An 18,534-nucleotide genomic window follows, 5' to 3' on the forward strand; every position below is an offset into this window, starting at 1 on the left:
AGGCTGGGCAAGGCAGCCCAGTAGGAGGAAAAGGGTCCCAAGAACAGGCAAAAGAGTCAGAGATAGCCCCCACTCCCACTGTTGGGAGTCCCACAAAAACACCAAGCTACGCAACCATAAGGTATATGGAGAGGACCTAGCTCAGACCCATAGAGCCTGTTTGTAGCTTCCATTTCTGGGAGGCCTTATGAGCCCTGCTTAGTTGATTCTGTGGATTGTCTTCTCATGGTTTGACTCCTCTTAGTCTTTTCAGAACCTGGAAAACACCATCCCAATATGGCAGGCCTTTGGTTTGATTGTTTGTTTGTTTTGGGTGGTGTTGTTTTCTTTTTCTCTCAAATCTTCCATTATGCAAAGCAGCCTCAGTCTCTTATGAAAGCAATTGGTATATGGTAAATGTAGCCCATCGATTTAGCTCATAGAGCTCACTCCTCTACACTCTCTGATGTCTGAATACATTTCTGTTGCTTCCTTAGGGACCATTTTCCACAACCAATGTCCACTTTACACAGCAGATATTGTCCATAGCCTTGTGGCCTTCCCTTTTGTCTAGATATTTCTTGAAGTCATTGGCACGTCACTTCTTTCTCTCCCTATAAATCTAGGTAACTCAAAAAAAAAAAGCAGTTCAGTATAGAATCTATTAGGCTACCAACTTCAAAGAAAATTTTCTGGGAAAGAGAAAGGTAATTTATGGGGTCAAGATTTAGGTCATCAGTATCCTGACTGCTAAGCACAAAAGAGGCAACGTCTGTGTTTTCAGCACCCGGCCCCATAAGAAGGGATAGGGATAGGGATAGGGATAGGGAGGAGGAGCTCTTAAATAGTTGGGAGAGCATCCTTACAATGGTTTTACCCATTCTGGCATGGCTATCACAGGAAGGAATTGAGAAGAAGAAATGGGTGCTAAAATCAAACTTCCTACCCCTCTGGGTTACACAGCTGCATTGTGACCAGAACATGCAGGCCTGGGCTTCTAAGCCAAGTCTCAGGGGAGAGAGCACAACCCACTTCAGCATCTAGTGAGTTAATAACTAATGACCTTAACCATGTCCAGCCAGTGCCGAGGAAGTTGGACTTCACCACCTTTGTGACGAAGCTTGTTCTGAGCTCAGAGAAAGCTAACCACGCAGAATACACTCATCTTTCTAGATCCTCTACCTTCGTGCTGCTATAATCAATTCTTTAAGCTTTTCCCTGCCTGTATATAAATATATGTGTGTGTTTAAGTATATATGAGTGTGTGTTTATAAATATAAAATATACATATATTCTATATTTGGTGATTTATCGTTACTTTTAATTCTTTCTAGCTGTTTACTCATTTCCCACACTCCCCCAAAGGGTACTTTGAAATCTTTCCAGTTTTTACAATTAAACCTAACCATCTGGACAAAAATCTTCACATTCACTAAATTAGTCACAGATTTTGTGGGTAAGCTGAGAAACTAAATGCTATGCTCAATGCTAGGATTGAAACCACATCTACCACAGCAAAACACTCTCTCTCTCCAATAATCTCTCCAATTATGCACGCACATTCAGGCTCAAATAACATGGAGACGACTCTACTCCATTGCACAGAATTATTTATCCAGTTAGTTTCATTCTTTAGATCCTAAAACAAATGACAATGGGCCCAAAATGAGGGAGACTCCAGAAAGCTTTTAGAACTTATGGCAGATGAAAGATAAATCATTACCTATTTTTTTCACCGCCATTTAACTCCTTCCACTGCTGGTATATGGTGGCAAGCCACTCACTCACCAGATTAAAAAAGCAATTTGAGAACTTGGAGAAAAAGCTCAGTAGTTAAAAGCCCATTCTGCTCAGCCAGAGGTTGAAAGTTTGACTCCCAGTACCCATGCCAGGCTGCTCTCAACTGCCTGGGTCTCCAGTTCCAGGGGAGGAGATCCAACATCTCTGGCCTCCTCAGCCAAACACACACACACACACACACACACACACACACACGCCACCCTACATACACATAATTTTAATAAGTAGAATAAATCCTTTAAAAATTGATTTGAAGAATTATGTGCATCCAGTGTTCTAGTAAAGATGAAAGAAAATTCAAGTATAAAGTCTTCTGGCTTCTTCAGTGTTCACAATTGTCAGAAACTCCAAGGCGTTTACGATTTAATATGTAGACAGCTGAACTCTAGCAAAGCAAGTGATCTTGTGTTATCTGATCACTGGGACATAACTGCAGCTAGTAAAAACTCCTGTCCCTTTAAAACTGGGCAGGATTAGCCCATGGAAGTAACTGCAGCTGCACTAGCTCCGGTCCCTAGAAAAGATTAGTTGGTGCCAGGAAATCATGTACATGATATTGCAGGAGGCTTGTCATCTTTCAGAGTGATCCGTAAGCCTTTAATATAAGCTACAATAGAAAGCATTAGACTTGGGGTAAGCAGATTTATAAAAATCATTTTCAGAGCATCTTAGGTTAGTTCTCTCCCCCACACAGGGTTATACCAGTAACAAAAAGGAGCCATCTAAATAGCATATCACACAGGCTCAATGGGACCAGCAAGACCCAAGAGGAATTCATATTAAGTCATAGGGGCAGAAAACTTGGCGCCTGCCCTCCCCAATTCTTTATCCTACCTGTGTCAAACTGAACACCTGAGTAGAGGGCATGTTTAGGTGGTGACGTCTTAAAAGCCTAGCAAGGATTTACATCACTGAGCCAAGGACAAGTAGCAAGAAAAGCTGTCTTTCAGGAAAGGTTAAAGCCGTAGGGACATTCATGCTTTCAGGACTTCTGGGGTTTCACACAGGTGCTAGGATTTTTTTTTTTTCCACACTTACATTTTGGTTTGTTAAGTAAGCCTAGACTGAGCACACATTAACATTTAAACAAAGAATGCTCACTGAAGAATCAAATCTAAGTGAGGTGGCGGTTTTGTGTGTGTGTGTGTGTGTATGTGTGTGTGTGTGTGTGTGTGTGTGTGTGTGTGGCGGCGGGGGGCAGGGGTGTCAGAGGGACAGGTTCTCGCATGTACGCCTAGCTGGCCTAGAACTCATAGATCTACTTGCTTCCATCTTTCAAGTGCTGGGATTAAAACTAGAAGACACCACAATCAGTAATTCTTTACATTTAGAAACATTCTCACTCAGTGGTCTTAGAGACAATGGTACTTCTAGCGGTAAGAGTGAAGATCTAAGCCTATGGTTAAGAGTTATGTTGAAGTCTCACAGACATAAACCCGTTCTCTTCCTTCACTTATAGAGACTATATCACTAGAAAAGCATCAGATGTAAATAAGAGCACACTTTAAAAAGCCACAAGAAGTTTGGCAGTGAAGCCATTAAGACCTGATCTTTTATATCCTATTGGTTCCTCAACTCTGCTTTCCCTGTTTTGTGCAAGTCCGCAGAAGAGGGCTACCCATAAACCTACCCGGTTCCATTTGAATAGGAAAGTCATACCAGGTCAGAGTTATCCAGCTATTAAAACAGCAGTACCAAAACTTGAGGAAGAAAACAATCAAGGTTAAACAGGCTAGATAATTGTTAAGCTCCATTTTTTCAAGACTGCCTCACGTGGGACTGGAGAGATGGCTCGGTGGTTAACAGCACCCAGCTGTCATCCAGGAGGACCCAGGTTCAGCTGCCAGCATCAACTATCCCTCACTACAATTTCAGGTCATCCAAAGTCCTATTCTGGTCTCCAGGGCATTAAGTCTGCACGTGGTGCACACACTACAAATCCAACCCAAACACTCATACACATAAAATAGTGAGGAATGCATCGCATAAGGAACAAATGGTTTTAATGTTCCAGTGGGATGGCTTTGACCATGGTCAAAAAGATCAGAGGCAGTGTTAAAAAAAAAAAATTGGATCTGTCAGGAAGTGTGGTAGCTTGTAGACAAAAGAGGAGTTCTCACTCACAAGATTGATGTAAAAATAAAAGTAATGAATAAGGAAGTGTTTAGCCTGACACTTCCAGAAAACAGTAGTTTACTGGAGACATCCCTAAGCCTCTTTATCCATGAGATTAGAAGGCTGAGCTACAACTCCTATGGGAACAAAAGCTATTGTTTCTGGTATTTTACTGTCAAAAAAAAAAAAAAATCACCTGTCCTTTTCTAAAGAGAATCACACCAATTTTAGGCTGCCAGACAACAGCTCTTTGGCCCCTTGATTGTATACCACACCACTGCCTTCCTGGAGAGTCCCTTTCTATTCAGAACCATGCCACTACCCAATTAAACAGGGGATGTTTCTGACAAATGTCCCAACAATTCTAGAGAATGTGTTGGGTAAGACCATGGGGCACCAAGGGCCCTCCACTACCCAGCCTTTTTGCTTCTGCTCTCCTCCTGAGTTTACCGACTCGCTTGACTCTCCCCACCACCATCTCAACCAACTAGAAAACAAAACATTAACAAGAGTCCTCAAGCTTTTTCTTCCAGCCATCTTAGAGTTTTACTGTCTTGACCAGGCAAGGAAGCTGCATTCACACCTCTTAGCTCATTTCTTAATAGTTTAAGACATGCTCTTGGCTAAGCAGCCTCACCATTAAATAACAACATCATTTCTCCCTTTTACCTGTTTTGCATGCAAAGAAAGGACAAGAGGGAAACAGTTGAGGGTGATCACAAAACACAACCCTGGGCATTCGGTTTCTGTACTCTACAGCCTCATAGTGTCACCTACCAGCCCAGAGGATTGAGTGAGGAGTAAGTCGTAGTTTGGCAACAAATGGTTTGTTCTAATATTCAACCATTCATTCGTCTCTGAATGTTGTTGTTGTTGTTGTTGCTGCTGCTGCAGTTGTTAACAGCTTGGCTGCTGACCAACCCAAAGACTTCTACGTTCACCCACTATTTTGCTCTCCCGATGGTTTTAAAAAGGCAAGAAGCTCATTCAGAGTTTATAAAACTATGCACCAGCAACAAATGCCTGTAATGCTTCCAAGGTGCACAGTGGCTTCCAGACACACAAAGAATAGCTGTGTGCAGCAGCCCCACCCCCACCTCCACCTCCCAAACCCAAATGCCAGGCCCCAATTAGGTACCCTGGGGGCCTTCAAAGCAGTTATGCTAAGTTGCAAATACAGCAAGATCCACTTGAAATCCAACTATCCTGTGTGCTTTTCCTCCCAAGATAGGGAGCTACTGGGGCACACTGACCTCATTAAGGGGTAATTAGTGAACCCCAGGACTGGAGGGGCTACCACAGTCGTGCCTATTGTGAGGTTTTAGTATGGAGATGGCCATGTTTTTAAGCTGGGTGGGGGGGCTCCGCAATCTAAGAGGCCCTATGCCTTAAAATTTCAGGGATTTCAATCTGCCCATTTTATTTTTGCTACCAAACATTAAGGAAGAAGAAAGGAAGCCATATAAAAGACTTGCCTGCTGCTTCAATGGAGTCTGTACCTAGTTTAAATAAAGGGCTTTTGTAAAAACTATTTGAGCCATTTCTGTCTCATAGATAATAAACATGAAGAGTTTTGGTAAAAATCATCTAAGTAATTTATATTCCATATATAATAAATAATGTAAAATAAGACCTGTTTAAGTGCAGTGAAATAAACACTTCTCTTGATTCCAGAGATTGAAAATAGCACATAAAAAGGAGGGTTAAAAAAAGAATCAATCAACATGGATCTTTCATTATTATATGACAAAGACCTTGAAAAGACAATAGATACCTCCATTTACAGGGAAAGCTGTTACTTAGAAACCAACCAGAGTGACGTGATCAACATAAGCTCTTGGCCATCAGTAAAATCCTTCACACCTCTTTAAAGCCCATTACGCCTGTTTGTATCAATCTGCCAAGATGCTGGAGGACGGAACTCTACTATAAAATGTGCCAATAAATTCTGCTCTTTACATCCTTTAACACAGAGAGCACCACCTCTACACCAATGCTAAGCTGCGGATCCACTGCTATGTGTACTCAAGTCATCCCCCGCACTGGTGTTTGAGAAAGTAGTTTCCAGGGGATGTGACGAAATAGGGTTCTTAATGTCTCTTTCCAGGCCAAGATTTAAACCCTTCTAATGTTCCCAAACATTGGGTGGATCAACAACTTCGAGAAAATTCACTGAAGACAAGGAAGAGTCATGAGCACTGATGTGTACAGATGTCCCCCACCTGAGAGCCACCCACTTTTGCATGGGCGCTGGGGGCTTAAACCATGGGACTCCATGGATGGGGAACCCAAGAGCTCCAAGAAGTTTTGCTCCAGGGACTTAGACACAATTTAGGGTATTTGTTAGTGCCTACAATGACATCATTAACATAACCCTATTTTTCAAGCCAGAGCGACCCGTTTCCTCTATCTGGGACAACAGCTTTTGGCCATATAACAAAGTAATTTTTAAAAGGTAACAATGTGTCTGGGCCAAATAAATGTAGCTGTGCTATACTTAGAAGTAAATTTGTATGTGTATCGATTAAAACACTCTACAGGGGCCCCTACTTAACTTATTTTAGAAATTCTACTTTTGTTTTTTTTTTTTGGTAAAACTTAAACATTTGCAGTACATTCGGAATCTTGAACGGTGACTGGGAGGGGACTTCTAACTGAAGGAGTCCTCTTGTTTTAATATATCCCGCATATGAGAGTGGTGAAGATACAACCCATGGAAGTCATTTCCTAATAGTCGGTAACTCTTCCTCTTCGAGTAAATCTAAAGGCTCAAGAAATAAATAAATAAATAAATAAATAGTGAAGGGCATTAATTTGTTTCTAGATGTGTTCGTGTAAGTAAAACAGCAGTCATAATGTGGAAATTTCAGTCACATTTTACAACTAATTGGAAGTAGATTAGAATTCCGCCTCAGGGGAACGTTGTCAGACTAGAAGCTGGAGCAAATGAAGAAAGAGGTGAAGGCGTCCTGAAGAGCTGACAGATTTACTGTGCTCAGGGCCATAAACGGGTCCCTGGCTGCAAGGAGGGTGAGTGAAGCCCCGAAGTCCAGGAGCAAGCAGCGCGCCCCTAGGAGACCAGGCCACGCCCCCACCGAAGCAGGCTGGTCTCTGGTTCCCATCACACACAAAAAATAAAGGGACCTGCACACTAACACACAGGTCGGGGCCCAGTCCAAGGGAGAGGGCCTTTCTTTACCAGGTGGGGGAGGGGAGGAAAAGGGGAAGCAGCAGCTATTAAGGGCCCATAGAGCCATGAAGTAATGGAAACAGCTGCTGGCTTTCGACTTCAGTGTCTGGCATCTGCTACGCCATGACGGAAAAGGCTGGGGAAAGGATTTGGGCGAGGAATGTAAATGGAGACAATTGTCCAAACGGAGCTGGATGCATGGAGCTAGGGGTGGAGGGAGACCAATAGCTCCCTTGTGAAATCCTGTTGCTCCCTTTGGGCAGCCCCAGCCAGCACGCATGAGAGACTTAGTTCATATTGTATCTTCCAGCAGTTGACAGATCTGGGAATGCTCAGAGCTTCTCCATCAGCTACCAAGCCGTCAGTTTGTCTGGTTGACGGGGTGGCCACCATTCATCTGCGCTCTGCGCAACTTCCACACAGCTTCACACCGAGTTAAAATGGACTACCCTCTCTTTCACTCCCTGGGATTTTTTTTTCTTCTTCTTCTTCCTTTTTAAATCACCACTGCTTGCTTTTGAAGTAGGTCAAGGGTCAGGTTCTATTTGCTGTTGCGTCTTATCTCCTTTTGCTTCCTAGACTCCGGTCCTAACTTCATTTCCATCACAAAAGCACTGGGACCAGGGAACAGAGAGCTAAGTGCCATTGTGCTGACCATGAGCCCAAACGGAAAGATCAGATTTGATGGCGTTATCCATGTACTGTGGTGAGCCACATGCAAATACACAGTTCCCCATGAAGAATGAAAAACCCAAGGTTTCAGGCCTTCCAAGTCAAACATTATAGTTTTTAATAGGAGCTATCCATAAAAGCGGTGAAGGAGATGACAGGAAATTCAAAAGTAAGCCGGTCTGGTTGAGCACTGTTTGGAAAGGGGGATGGAGAGGGTGAGAGAGGAATGTTCTCCAAACCCCCCTCCTATTTTCACTGAGGAATGAGCTAAACTATAAAATCTGCACAGTGATTTTTACGCTAGAGGAATTCAGAGGTGCGGTAAGGCCGGTACCTAACTAAAGGGCAGCCCTCCAACATAGGCTGCTAACCTAACACGGAAGAACTTGGACGCGACCTTTGAACCCTCAGTGACTAATGTGAAGGACACAGGGGTGCAAGGAAAAGCAAGCCTCCAGAAGGCCAGATGCGCTTTGCAACCAAACCACAAGTTTTCTTTAATCAAAGGGGCAGGCAACGACCTCCAAGAGTTTACGAAAGTGTGACCAACTAGAACTTTGTCGTCTGTTGCTAATTGAAGCATATAAAAGAGTCCATTCCTTAAAACATATTACACTTTTTAAATAAATGAATAAATAATAAATTTACTGCCACATGACAAAAACCAGAATCAAGCTCACTGGTACGAGATCAGCACAAGCAAAGACCAAGCTATTATTTCAAACTGTCAAGGGAAGGCAGTAAAATTGCTACCAGGTCTCCTTAAGTTACCCTTCAATAAAAAGAAGCCATCGGGGAAATAAGAGGAAAAGAAAACACATCAAAAACCTTAAAAGTCCCTTTAAGTAAAATTATACGTCTGTGGCACCATGACATCTGCTCTCTGGTTAACATAATAAGCCCATTCTCAACCCTAAATATGTGCTTTCTAAGGCCATTAGGAACGACACAAAAATATAATCAATATGTTTTTATTTACTGCTAAACTGTGTTGCCTACATTCATAAGGCATTATTGGGATATACCTAAATGTACATTTTTCTTAGGGTTCTAGCAGACACTGAAGAGTCCCAGGATGAAGAAAGTGAGATGGCTGAGAGTCATAATGAGTAATAATCAGACTGGGTCCAAATTACCAGATGGGAGGAGAGAGGAGGGAGGGAGGGAGGGAGGGAGGGAGAGAGAGAGAGAGAGAGAGAGAGAGAGAGAGAGAGAGAGAGAGAGAGAGAGAGACTGGCCTTGAAAATGTCAGCAGTGATGTCTGTTCACCATTTCAAACCTACTTGTCCTAATCAGACCACCCTACCCATTGAGTTCTCCATCAGAACTAGAGCATTGATGTTAAAGTTTCACTTCACTTCCCTGGGGGTAAAGGACTCCTTAAATATCTGATGAGATTCCTATAGTTCAAGGCCTACTGGCCTACCAAGACTCAAGCATTTGCTTTGTGGTCACTTTAGTCCTTGAAGCAGAATCCATAATCTCTTCTACTGCATTCCCAAAGGTGTTTCTAAGCAAAATTCAGCAGGCATGTAACATTCAGCTTCCAGAACAAAGTGCCAGCCTCATCATCTTGAATTCCCCTGAAGCTCTCAAAATAACATTACAAACAGCCCAACTGCTGGTCAGACAGCTTAGAGGAGTTTTAACAACCTTTCATCCTGTTGCAATGGCTTTGTTACAGTTGCCAAAACCTTTAGCTTGAATTGAGAAGTTGTTACATAAAGTAAGCAGTCACTAGTGAAATTTCAGCGGGGAGACAGAATTTGAGGGATCCCCCCCCCCAGCAGAGTGAAATGCAAAATTAGTGGTTCTTTTATTTATTTTTAAAATACATTTACTTATTTATAGGTGCATCTGCCCTTGGGCATGGGTGTGCGCCCTTGCCATAGGGCACATGAAGAGGGTCAGAGAGGACAAATGACAAGAGTTGGTTCTCTCTTGAGTGTGGGACCTAAGGAACACACTGGGTCCTTAGGTTTGTTGTCCAGTGCCTACACCCTTTGGGCCAGCTCAAAACCTTGGTTTGTTGTTCTTCCTTGTTTGTTTGTTTTGTGTTTTAAGAATAGAGCTCACACCACACAAGACTACCAATCCCACATCTATATATGCAATTACATCATTTAAACTCTCAGACATTTATAAAAGACCCCTTACCAGGTTCTAATATGATCTTTACATTACTTAGTCTCTGACTATCAAAGGGATTACATTTCACCTGCTCCTTATCCCTACCATATTCAATGGTCCAGAATCAGACATGTATAATCATTGTATAATCACTGGTAACAATCCTAGCAAAGAAATGATATTCCACTGTGAAGTTGCGGCCAAGGGTAGCCCAATGTTTCCTTAGTTCTGGCTTCTACATAACAGAAGAACGCTCTCCAGGTGACTTAGAAATAAACTGTTTAGTATCCAAGCTACATCCTTGATGTTCAGATCGCTGGCAAGTTGAGAGCGCTGGCAATCAAAACTATGTTGTGTTACATAATTACTATGACAAACTTCCCAATGCTTAATATTAAAGAATGGAAGAATGTGATCCCTCCACCTCTTCTACACCTCTAGAGTGTGTTCAACGTGGCAATTATCTTCGTTCAAGCAGCAGCGTTTAAATTGCATTGAAACTCAATTATACCCATGACTTTTTAAAACATACACTTCAAAAGGCAGGTTTCACCACACTCAAATCACTGAGCAAAATCTCTTTCCCAGCTTATAAAAAAGGAGATTTTTATCCCCCTCCCACAAGACATCTTCAAATACAAAACTGACTTCCCTGGAGCTTTGGATTCAGTTTTCTTTTCTTTCTTTTTTTTCTTTTTGGCCTGGTGAATGCAGAAGGAAGGCTGAGCAATGTTGAAAGAAAAAGAAGGTGCCCATCTGATTCTAAAACAAATGCTTCAACCTGCCACTTCTCCCAAATGTCATTACCAACAGCCTCAACTGCCACCACCTTCAAAGAGCAGAACAGATACTCCTTAACAAAAACACTTTACGTTGCTACTCTTAGGTAGTAAATTTATGATTTAAGTGCTTGTAGCTAAAATAGCTTTCCAATTATCAAGGGCCTCTTAGGATGAGCAAGAATGCATTATGTGCTAATGACCACAACCAGGGGTCCCTTCTCCACTCCTTTGTCAGAACCCAAGCAGATACTCCCCTGCAGATTCACCATTAACATGTCTGCTTCCTGTCAGCCCACTCAGAGATAATGTCATTTATCTCAGGAAGGCACAAGCCCAGTCATTAGCTTCAATAAAAGACCTCAAACAAAGGCCGGATAATGTTTTACCCAGGGTTCCCACTAAACCCAGAGCCTGGAATACCTGTCTCTCAGAGCCAAATACTCAAGAGTTATCCTTACAGAAGTGTGTTGTTGTTTATCAAGGATTCTAGAAGGTGGCTCTGAATGAGAGCGTGACCCGTGTCTAGTAAACACTAGTGCCCAGCACTACCACACAAAATTAGTTTAATGAAGAGTGATGACCAGGGTGAGCCCTGGGGAGCTTTTCCCCCATAGCCTGCAGGAGGAAAATTGACAGGATCATTTAGATCTTTGAAGCACTGACCCCCTCAGTGTGAGGGCCTCTAGAAAGTAAAAGAGGGCCTTAGGAAATAGCCAATGGCTGAGCTTCAGGAAACCCTCCCCCCCCAAAAGAGAAAAAAGTGGAACTGGTTAAAAAAAAAAAAGTGGGAACACGTGTTTTCACAGTGGTGTGTGTGTTGCTGCAATTTCAACTTTCTATGAAGTACCAGGTGGACTTTTTTTTTTTTTGTAATTTAAAAAAAAAAAAAAAAAAAAGCACAAACATCATCAAAATGTAGGCAAATCTCAGCCATTCATTCAATCCCTGTGTTTCATGCTGGAAACGAAGAGCAGATGGTTCTCTCCCTGTTGTTTGAGTCTGGTTATTGAACACCTCCGTGGCTAAGGAGATTTCTGCTTAGCACTTTCAGCATTCACTCAATTTAGTAACTATAAAAGTGCTGCTTAGGAAAAAAAAACAAGTCTTTATAACATCCTAATTAAAACCATCTTGCACCCAAACAATTTTCCTTGATGAGAGCATATTCTTAACCTTAAGACATTTGGACACCCACCCCTCCCCCTGCCCTTCTCCCCCTAGTGTTATGAACTATTTGCCAAGTTATTAAAGTAGTTGAACATTATCTTTTTGAGCTCAATCTGGAGCAATTGTGTATACTTTCACAGTTTTTTTTTTTTTTCTCCTCCAACAAACCTAACAGACTTCAAATGTTCAACTCAAAATTCAATGATGGAACCGATAACACCGATATTCCAAGATTCGTGTGTTCTTACAGACACCTTAGACAGCCCCTCTGTCACCTCCCAGGGTGTCTATTGGATTGAACTGGAAGGAGGATTGGTGCGGACAGGAAGCCACCTTTAGCTAAATCCATATGCAACTTTCAAAACAGCACACTGTCCACCTACAATGGTCTCAGTTGTTTCATTAAAGCCAGTGACCTTCCTGCCCTTTCATTCCTCCGTAGATCAAATGCACTCCCTAATTCACAGGACACACTATATTATGGGAGTGGGGGGGGGGACGTAGCCACAAAAGTCATTAATCAAAATATGTTCTTAAACTGCTCACATGCACTTAGAGAATGTGTCAGGATTCCCTAGTGACATGTAAAAAAGGCTTCTACAAGAGAATAAAACAAAATGAATGATATCTTATTATAGACAGGTCCATTTATAGACACCATCTCTCAGAAGACAAGGCCCATGGAAATGAAAAGAGTTTATCTAGTACAGAAATAACCCTTCTTGGAATACGCACTGCATAGAAGAATCCTAAGATACAACTATCTGACTTTCATTTATTTCTGTTTCAGTGTCAGTTGTTTTTAAGACTGGTTTGTTTTTGGTTTTTTTTGTTTTGTTTTTTTCTTGTGTGTTTCCCAGTATTCTAGTGATTAAATAATCCCACTGATTGTAACAGTACTTAATATAACTATTTAAACCAGCCCAAAAGTTCCTTTTCTGATAAATCTAAACTGTAAGACAATGAAGAGAGATATGCAAACAGCAGAATGCAAGACCATTCTGCTTTGAGAGGCAAGAATGGAAGGTGGAGAGACAGGTTCTAACAACCAAAAGCCAACTCATCAAACCTACTTAGGCAGACATGTCACTGGTGGCTTAACCACAAAATGGGCTATAGAACTACAGCTCAAACATCTTGGAATTATGGTATGTTTTGATTTTTTTTTTCACGTATTAAGGGAGTGGCGAATTTTACAACATACTTGTGGTTTCCACATAAAGGAGCCAGAACACTCATTGATTTAATTAGGTTTCATAAGGTCCAATTTATCATGCTTTACATGACCCTGGGTAGTGAAGAAGCAGAGTAAACAGACCAAAAATAGACATTTAAGCATGCTGTGAAAATTAAACAGTGACAGCAAGTCTTATGAATCTCCTTTAACCTTCCAACCAGAAAAAGAAAGAGAGAAAGAGAGAAAGAGAGAAAGAGAGAAAGAGAGAAAGAGAGAAAGAAAGAAAGAAAGAAAGAAAGAAAGAAAGAAAGAAAGAAAGAAAGAAAGAAAGAAAGAAAATAAAAACCAAAAAAAGCTTGTTCTCCCCTCACACAAGAGCAGAAGACTATTGTTGCATCTTGGCTCTGAAGGTACCTATGCTTCAGTAACCTGGTTCTTCAAGTATGTTGAACTTAAAGCTTATAGAATTAAAAAAAAAAAAAAACTTCTTTCATGAGGCCTCAGATGTGAAACTTGTTTTCAAGTATGCCCTCTTAAGTTCTAGCTTCCTAAATAGGAATCCTTCGGCCACTGTATTTTCTAAAACAAAGCCTAATTTGAGATACCCAATAGTTAGTGGGATTAGGCTTTCTTCTCTGGGTGCTATCATGCCAGGGAGTTGTCATCTCTGAGAGACAAGGATGGATGAGATTATGAAGTCATTTGGGGGTGGGGGTGGGGCAGTGTTTAAGGAACAATGTTTAAGATCCCAAGCCTACACCTCAGCTTCGCAAGAGTGGCTAACACTGTAGGTTCCAAGCCCCTGAACCCATCCTAAAATGATTTCTGGGTCAACTAATGATTTCTGGGTCAACTCTGGTGGCTGAGGTTGGAACATAGCTTCCACACAGCAGGGCAACGTCCTCTCTCTTCCCTCCCCCCACCTCCACCCCTGCTTCCCAGCATGACTTGTTTGCTCTTCATTTATGGAATTCATATGATGCCATTTATACTGCTCTGCCTGAAGACGCATTGCCATGCGTGTGAATAATTCAGCCCCTCCATTCTTCAGCCACTTCCCTCTGTGACTGGGAAGCCAAAGGAACACAAACTGGAGAACCGACACCACGCACTAATCTCAGTTGCCATGGCAGCAGCCTTTGAGATCCTGAAATGTTCCGATCGCCAGCTAAACAAAATTGTTGAATGTGAACATTTGGCTGGAAGATTAAAAGGCTAAGGGGAATGCAAAAGGCCAGAACCTCCCACATTCCCAGCAGCCAGTGGATCCAATCAAATAGCTCTGACTCCTTAACCACAGCATTGTGAGCACTGGATTAGGGCAATTCATCCAGATAGTTAAAGCAGATTAAAGCTGCAATTTGAAGACTATTGGCAACAAAAGTAAATGCCCCACTGTACTAAGTAATAAGAAGATTTCAAACTGTCTTTTAGTAGAAATTATGTGAAACCACACATTTAAAGTAAGAAGCCAAGCCTGAGATTTTTTTAAAGTTGATTTAAATTCATCAATGTAAAAGGCTAAGAGGATTTGGATTCCAAAAGCAATCAGTAGCCTTTTGCAAGTTTGACGGTATTGTCTATGCCTCTCTCTGCCTCCATCAGTGTTTACAATCAGAACTTTATTCCTATGTCCGTTCCAACTTTAATTCTGAGCACCCAAGTTGAAAATAAAGGGAATCAGAGAACTGTGAGTTATTTCATGCAGGAGTAATTCCCAGGAGACTTCTTAGCATCATTCCAGCCAGAAAGGGGGGTGGGGTGGGGGATCACATCACAATAATAAGCATAGTTAGAAGAAATCACGTTACTACAACCACTTGATAGAAACATCTTCATGCTACAACTTGTGGAATGAGTCTAAAGATTAATTTCACAGAAACACCACTCTCACCTCCCAACCAACGAGCCTGGAGGACACATAGCCGCCAGTTCCCAGACATTACCCCAAAGCAACTGCATCCCAGACAAGCAAAACCCAGGCCTCCATGCCTAAGCAAGGTAACACTGGAGCAGGGGGTTTCCAGCACAGTGTCTAACCACAGACTTTAAGACAATGAACAACAAGAGTGCAAGGGTCCAAATGGCCCACGTCGGGCATTGTTAAGCCACAGTTGGCTTCCCTGCTGCCCCAATGCCCCCCTTGGTCGGATCCTCACATTTCAGGAACACAAGCCAAATGTGCTTTCCGATTCTTACTTACTAATCTCGCAGCTGCCCAGGCAAGCTAAAAGACCGAAGTGATAACAGTCTCACGTCTCTAGCTGCAGTGGGTGAGAGAGCAAAGTAGAGAGCGTCTCCACAGTCACCAAAAACTGGCACAGTTTGACTGCATAGTTACAAAGTCAGTGATCAATACTCCCAGCCTGGAGTACATCCTTTGACGGAACTATTTGGGGGAAAGTAACAGAACAATGAGTGTCAATAACACTACACACTCCCTTTCCACAGAGGGAACTAGAACCCTGTTCCTAAGGACACACGGTTTACAATAACACAGACGACAATTCTCTTTAGGGAAGAAACCAGGACGAAACTCAAGCTAGTGCCGCAGCAGGTTTTCTGGTCAAAGCACACACGGACAATTTGCTGGCTGCCAAGTCGCTCTTACAAGAAGGCAAAAGGCACTTGGAACATTCAGAGCTTCCCACCCTATGACCTTTCAAACGCTGGCACCACCAGCAGAAGCAAGCAGCAGAAGCAAGAGCCAAAATCTGCACTCGGGATAGCATCCATAAAAGATGAACGTCATAGAAATCTCACGGAGAACCCGAAAGCACTAGGAAGTGTAAGACACCCGGAGGCACATCCCACAACCCCAAACAAATGCACACAGAGTGGGGGGTACACAAGAAGGCGATCGTATCCTACCTTCTCAGTTTTCAGTTTCTTGATTCGCCTGTGGCTCTCCTCCTCCTCCTCTTCCTTCTTGACCAGCATAGAGTTTCCCATGAGCGTTGAATCCGGAGCAGTTTTGCTAACTTCCCCTGCAGCCCCAACGCTGCCACTCCCAGCGCCCCCACAGTGAAAGGGGCTCGCGCCACTTCCATTGCTCTTGGTCCCAAAGCCATAGAGGTGACCACCGGAGGGGGCCTGCCCTCCGCCGCCATTCTGGTGGCCCTGCAGCAGGTCGTGTTTGTCTTTCCGGGATCTCGCAGCATCCTTATCCCGCTTGGCGCCTCGGCTGCTGTGGCTTTTCCCTGGCTTCTCTTCCTTGCTTTTCCCACAGGAGCCTGCCCCCGCGGTGGCAGCCGAGGTCCCGGTGCTGGTACCGTTGCTGTTTGGGTTGCTGCTGCCGCCGCCGCTCACACTTTGACCCAGCGCTGAATTCATGCCAGTAGCCTCTCCAGGGCGCCCTTGGACTTCCTGCCTCTTGCCAGTGCTGCTGATCTCGGGAATTCCATACAAGGCAGCAGAAGGCAGAGATTTATTAGCATCCTTAGAAGTTTTAGCCCTTTTCACTTTTGATTTGCTGGTTTCTTTGTGTGAATTCCCCTGGGGAGCGGAGGGCTGAACAGAAGCAAATTTTAGGCCATCAGCTAAGGCTGAGGTAGAACAGGTCCCATTGGAGGCCGGACCTCCACAATCCTTAGTGGTGTTGGTAGTGGTGTTGGTGGAATTATTCATCTCAAATTTTTGTCTGTCCTTTTCCAAATCGGCGTCCAAATCAATGATTAAATTTCCAACCCCGATTTCCCAATCATCGCCACTGTCATAAGTGTCAACTGTATTTGGATCCACACCTTTTCCTGCAGTCGAAACGTTCACGGACATCCTGAAGATGAGCTCTCGAGATTAAAAACCCGATGAACTTTCTTTGAGGGATGAGGGGACATTCGTTTAGCTCCTCTGGGTTTTCTTAAAAGGAAAAAAATTTATTTTTCTTGCAATTTTCCTCTTCTTTTTCCTGCCCCCCAAAATGTGTCCAGGGATCTCACTTCCTTCATTCGAGGTCCAGCTTCTCCTGTGGAGGGGGGGAAAAAGTCGAATATTTCTTGTCTGGGTATTACCGAAATAGAAAACCATTAATACTGAGGAGTTAGGAAGGGGCACAGGGAAGGACAGAGAGCTGGGGGCTCATTATTGTCTCCACAGTCCAATACCATGTTTAAAGGAAAACAGGCAGACTTGAAAAGCACCCCCTTCCCCCGACAATAAGCATCTTACAGTAGCTAAAACTAAAATCCCTCTAAACAGCAGGGGGATAGCCAGTTCTTTAAAAGCATTAAAATATCTCGAAGGATCTGATTCAAGTCCAGAAAGGTTTTTGTGGCTTTTTTTTTTAAGTTGAACATTTTTTATTTTTGCCTGGCACATGTGCTATTTCAACCCCAGGAAAAGATCCTGGACATTCATACAAGAAAAACACCCTGTTAAACATCCCCTAAGCATGGCCTGGGTCTTGCAATGTAAAAAACAAAACAAAACAAGCAAAAAACAAAAAACAAAAAAAAAAAAAAAACAGGCCCTCAAAGTTCTCTAGGACTAGTGTTCAAAATGATGTCACTAAGTTTTCCTTATTTCTAATTTTAATATTTCTTCTTGCACATTGTCTAGACAACCAATGTTTTGTTCTCCACAAGAAACAGAAAATCAACAGTAGTTCCCCTCTCACACACATACCTACCACCCCCTTCCCCAACAGCTAAACATTCTTTATGAAATATGCACAGACCTCTTTAAGAGTATTTTTCTCAGTAAAAAGACAGTATGAGGGGAAAGGTTAAAGATCTTCCTTTTTGAGGAAGAAGAAGAAGAAGAAGAAGAAGAAGAAGAAGAAGAAGAAGAAGAAGAAGAAGAAGAAGAAGAAGAAGAAGAAGAGGAGGAGGAGAAAAAGAAAAATCCATCTAAATAATTCTGCCATATCCCTGGGTCACAGAACTGCTCAGTCTGTTAAATATGGTGCTACTGACTGTAGGGAAACTGATTAAGACATTCGCTTTAAGTGGTCTGCGCCAAGGTGGCCTCAGTGACCACAAATGAGTGTGTGTTTGACAAAGAGCAGTTAAAACGGTTTTTTTAAAGGGATCAGCCCCCTTTTAACAGTTGATTGTCAAGAAAATAAATAAATACAGTGAGAGGGAGAGAGAAAGAGAGAGACGCAGAAGAGAGAGTATGCTTACCTTTAAATCCTTTATCATTTTTTAATTAGGCCGGCAAATCAAAAAAGCATTTCTCAGTCCACTAGGCACACAGCCCTGTGCCTCATTTTACTTAAACACCAAATGATCAAAAAGGAAGAAACCAAGTAACACATCTCAGCCAAAATAATCACTCAGTAACATTATTCCACTTCCCCATCCCCCATTTGGCAAAAAGCTCTGGAGTCCTTTTCTCCTTAAAAAAAAAAAAAAAATGTGTCACTGTGCAGCTGAGAGATGCTTCACATTCACAACCCGAGCACCGAAGGGTGTTTTTCCTCTTAACAAGCATTCAGAATAATAGGGTGTTGAGAGAGAGGGAGAGGAGAGGGGGAGGGGAGGGAAGGGAGAGAGAGACAGAGAGAGAGAGAGAGAGAGAGA

The 18,534-nt window shown here is 42.7% G+C and overlaps 1 protein-coding gene across 3 annotated transcripts in view; it reads right to left on the minus strand.

Annotated features, from left to right (window-relative positions):
* The window catches only part of Znf608 (zinc finger protein 608), a 104,878-nt gene that overhangs the window by 83,976 nt on the left and 2,368 nt on the right, over positions 1-18,534 (minus strand). For 2 of the 3 annotated variants that reach the window (XM_029471785.1, XM_029471783.1), the window contains exon 2: positions 15,884-16,976. Coding sequence is in view for 2 of the 3 variants with exons in the window: in XM_029471783.1 (XP_029327643.1) it covers positions 15,884-16,786 (903 nt within the window). In the remaining variant the exon portion in view is untranslated. Of the gene's footprint in view, positions 1-15,883; positions 16,977-18,135; positions 18,497-18,534 lie in introns of those variants that run through there. The other variant, XM_021150773.1, reaches the window with a different exon arrangement.

The sequence above is a fragment of the Mus caroli genome, chromosome 18 (genome assembly GCF_900094665.2).
Source record: "Mus caroli chromosome 18, CAROLI_EIJ_v1.1, whole genome shotgun sequence".
Lineage (NCBI taxonomy): Eukaryota > Metazoa > Chordata > Mammalia > Rodentia > Muridae > Mus > Mus caroli.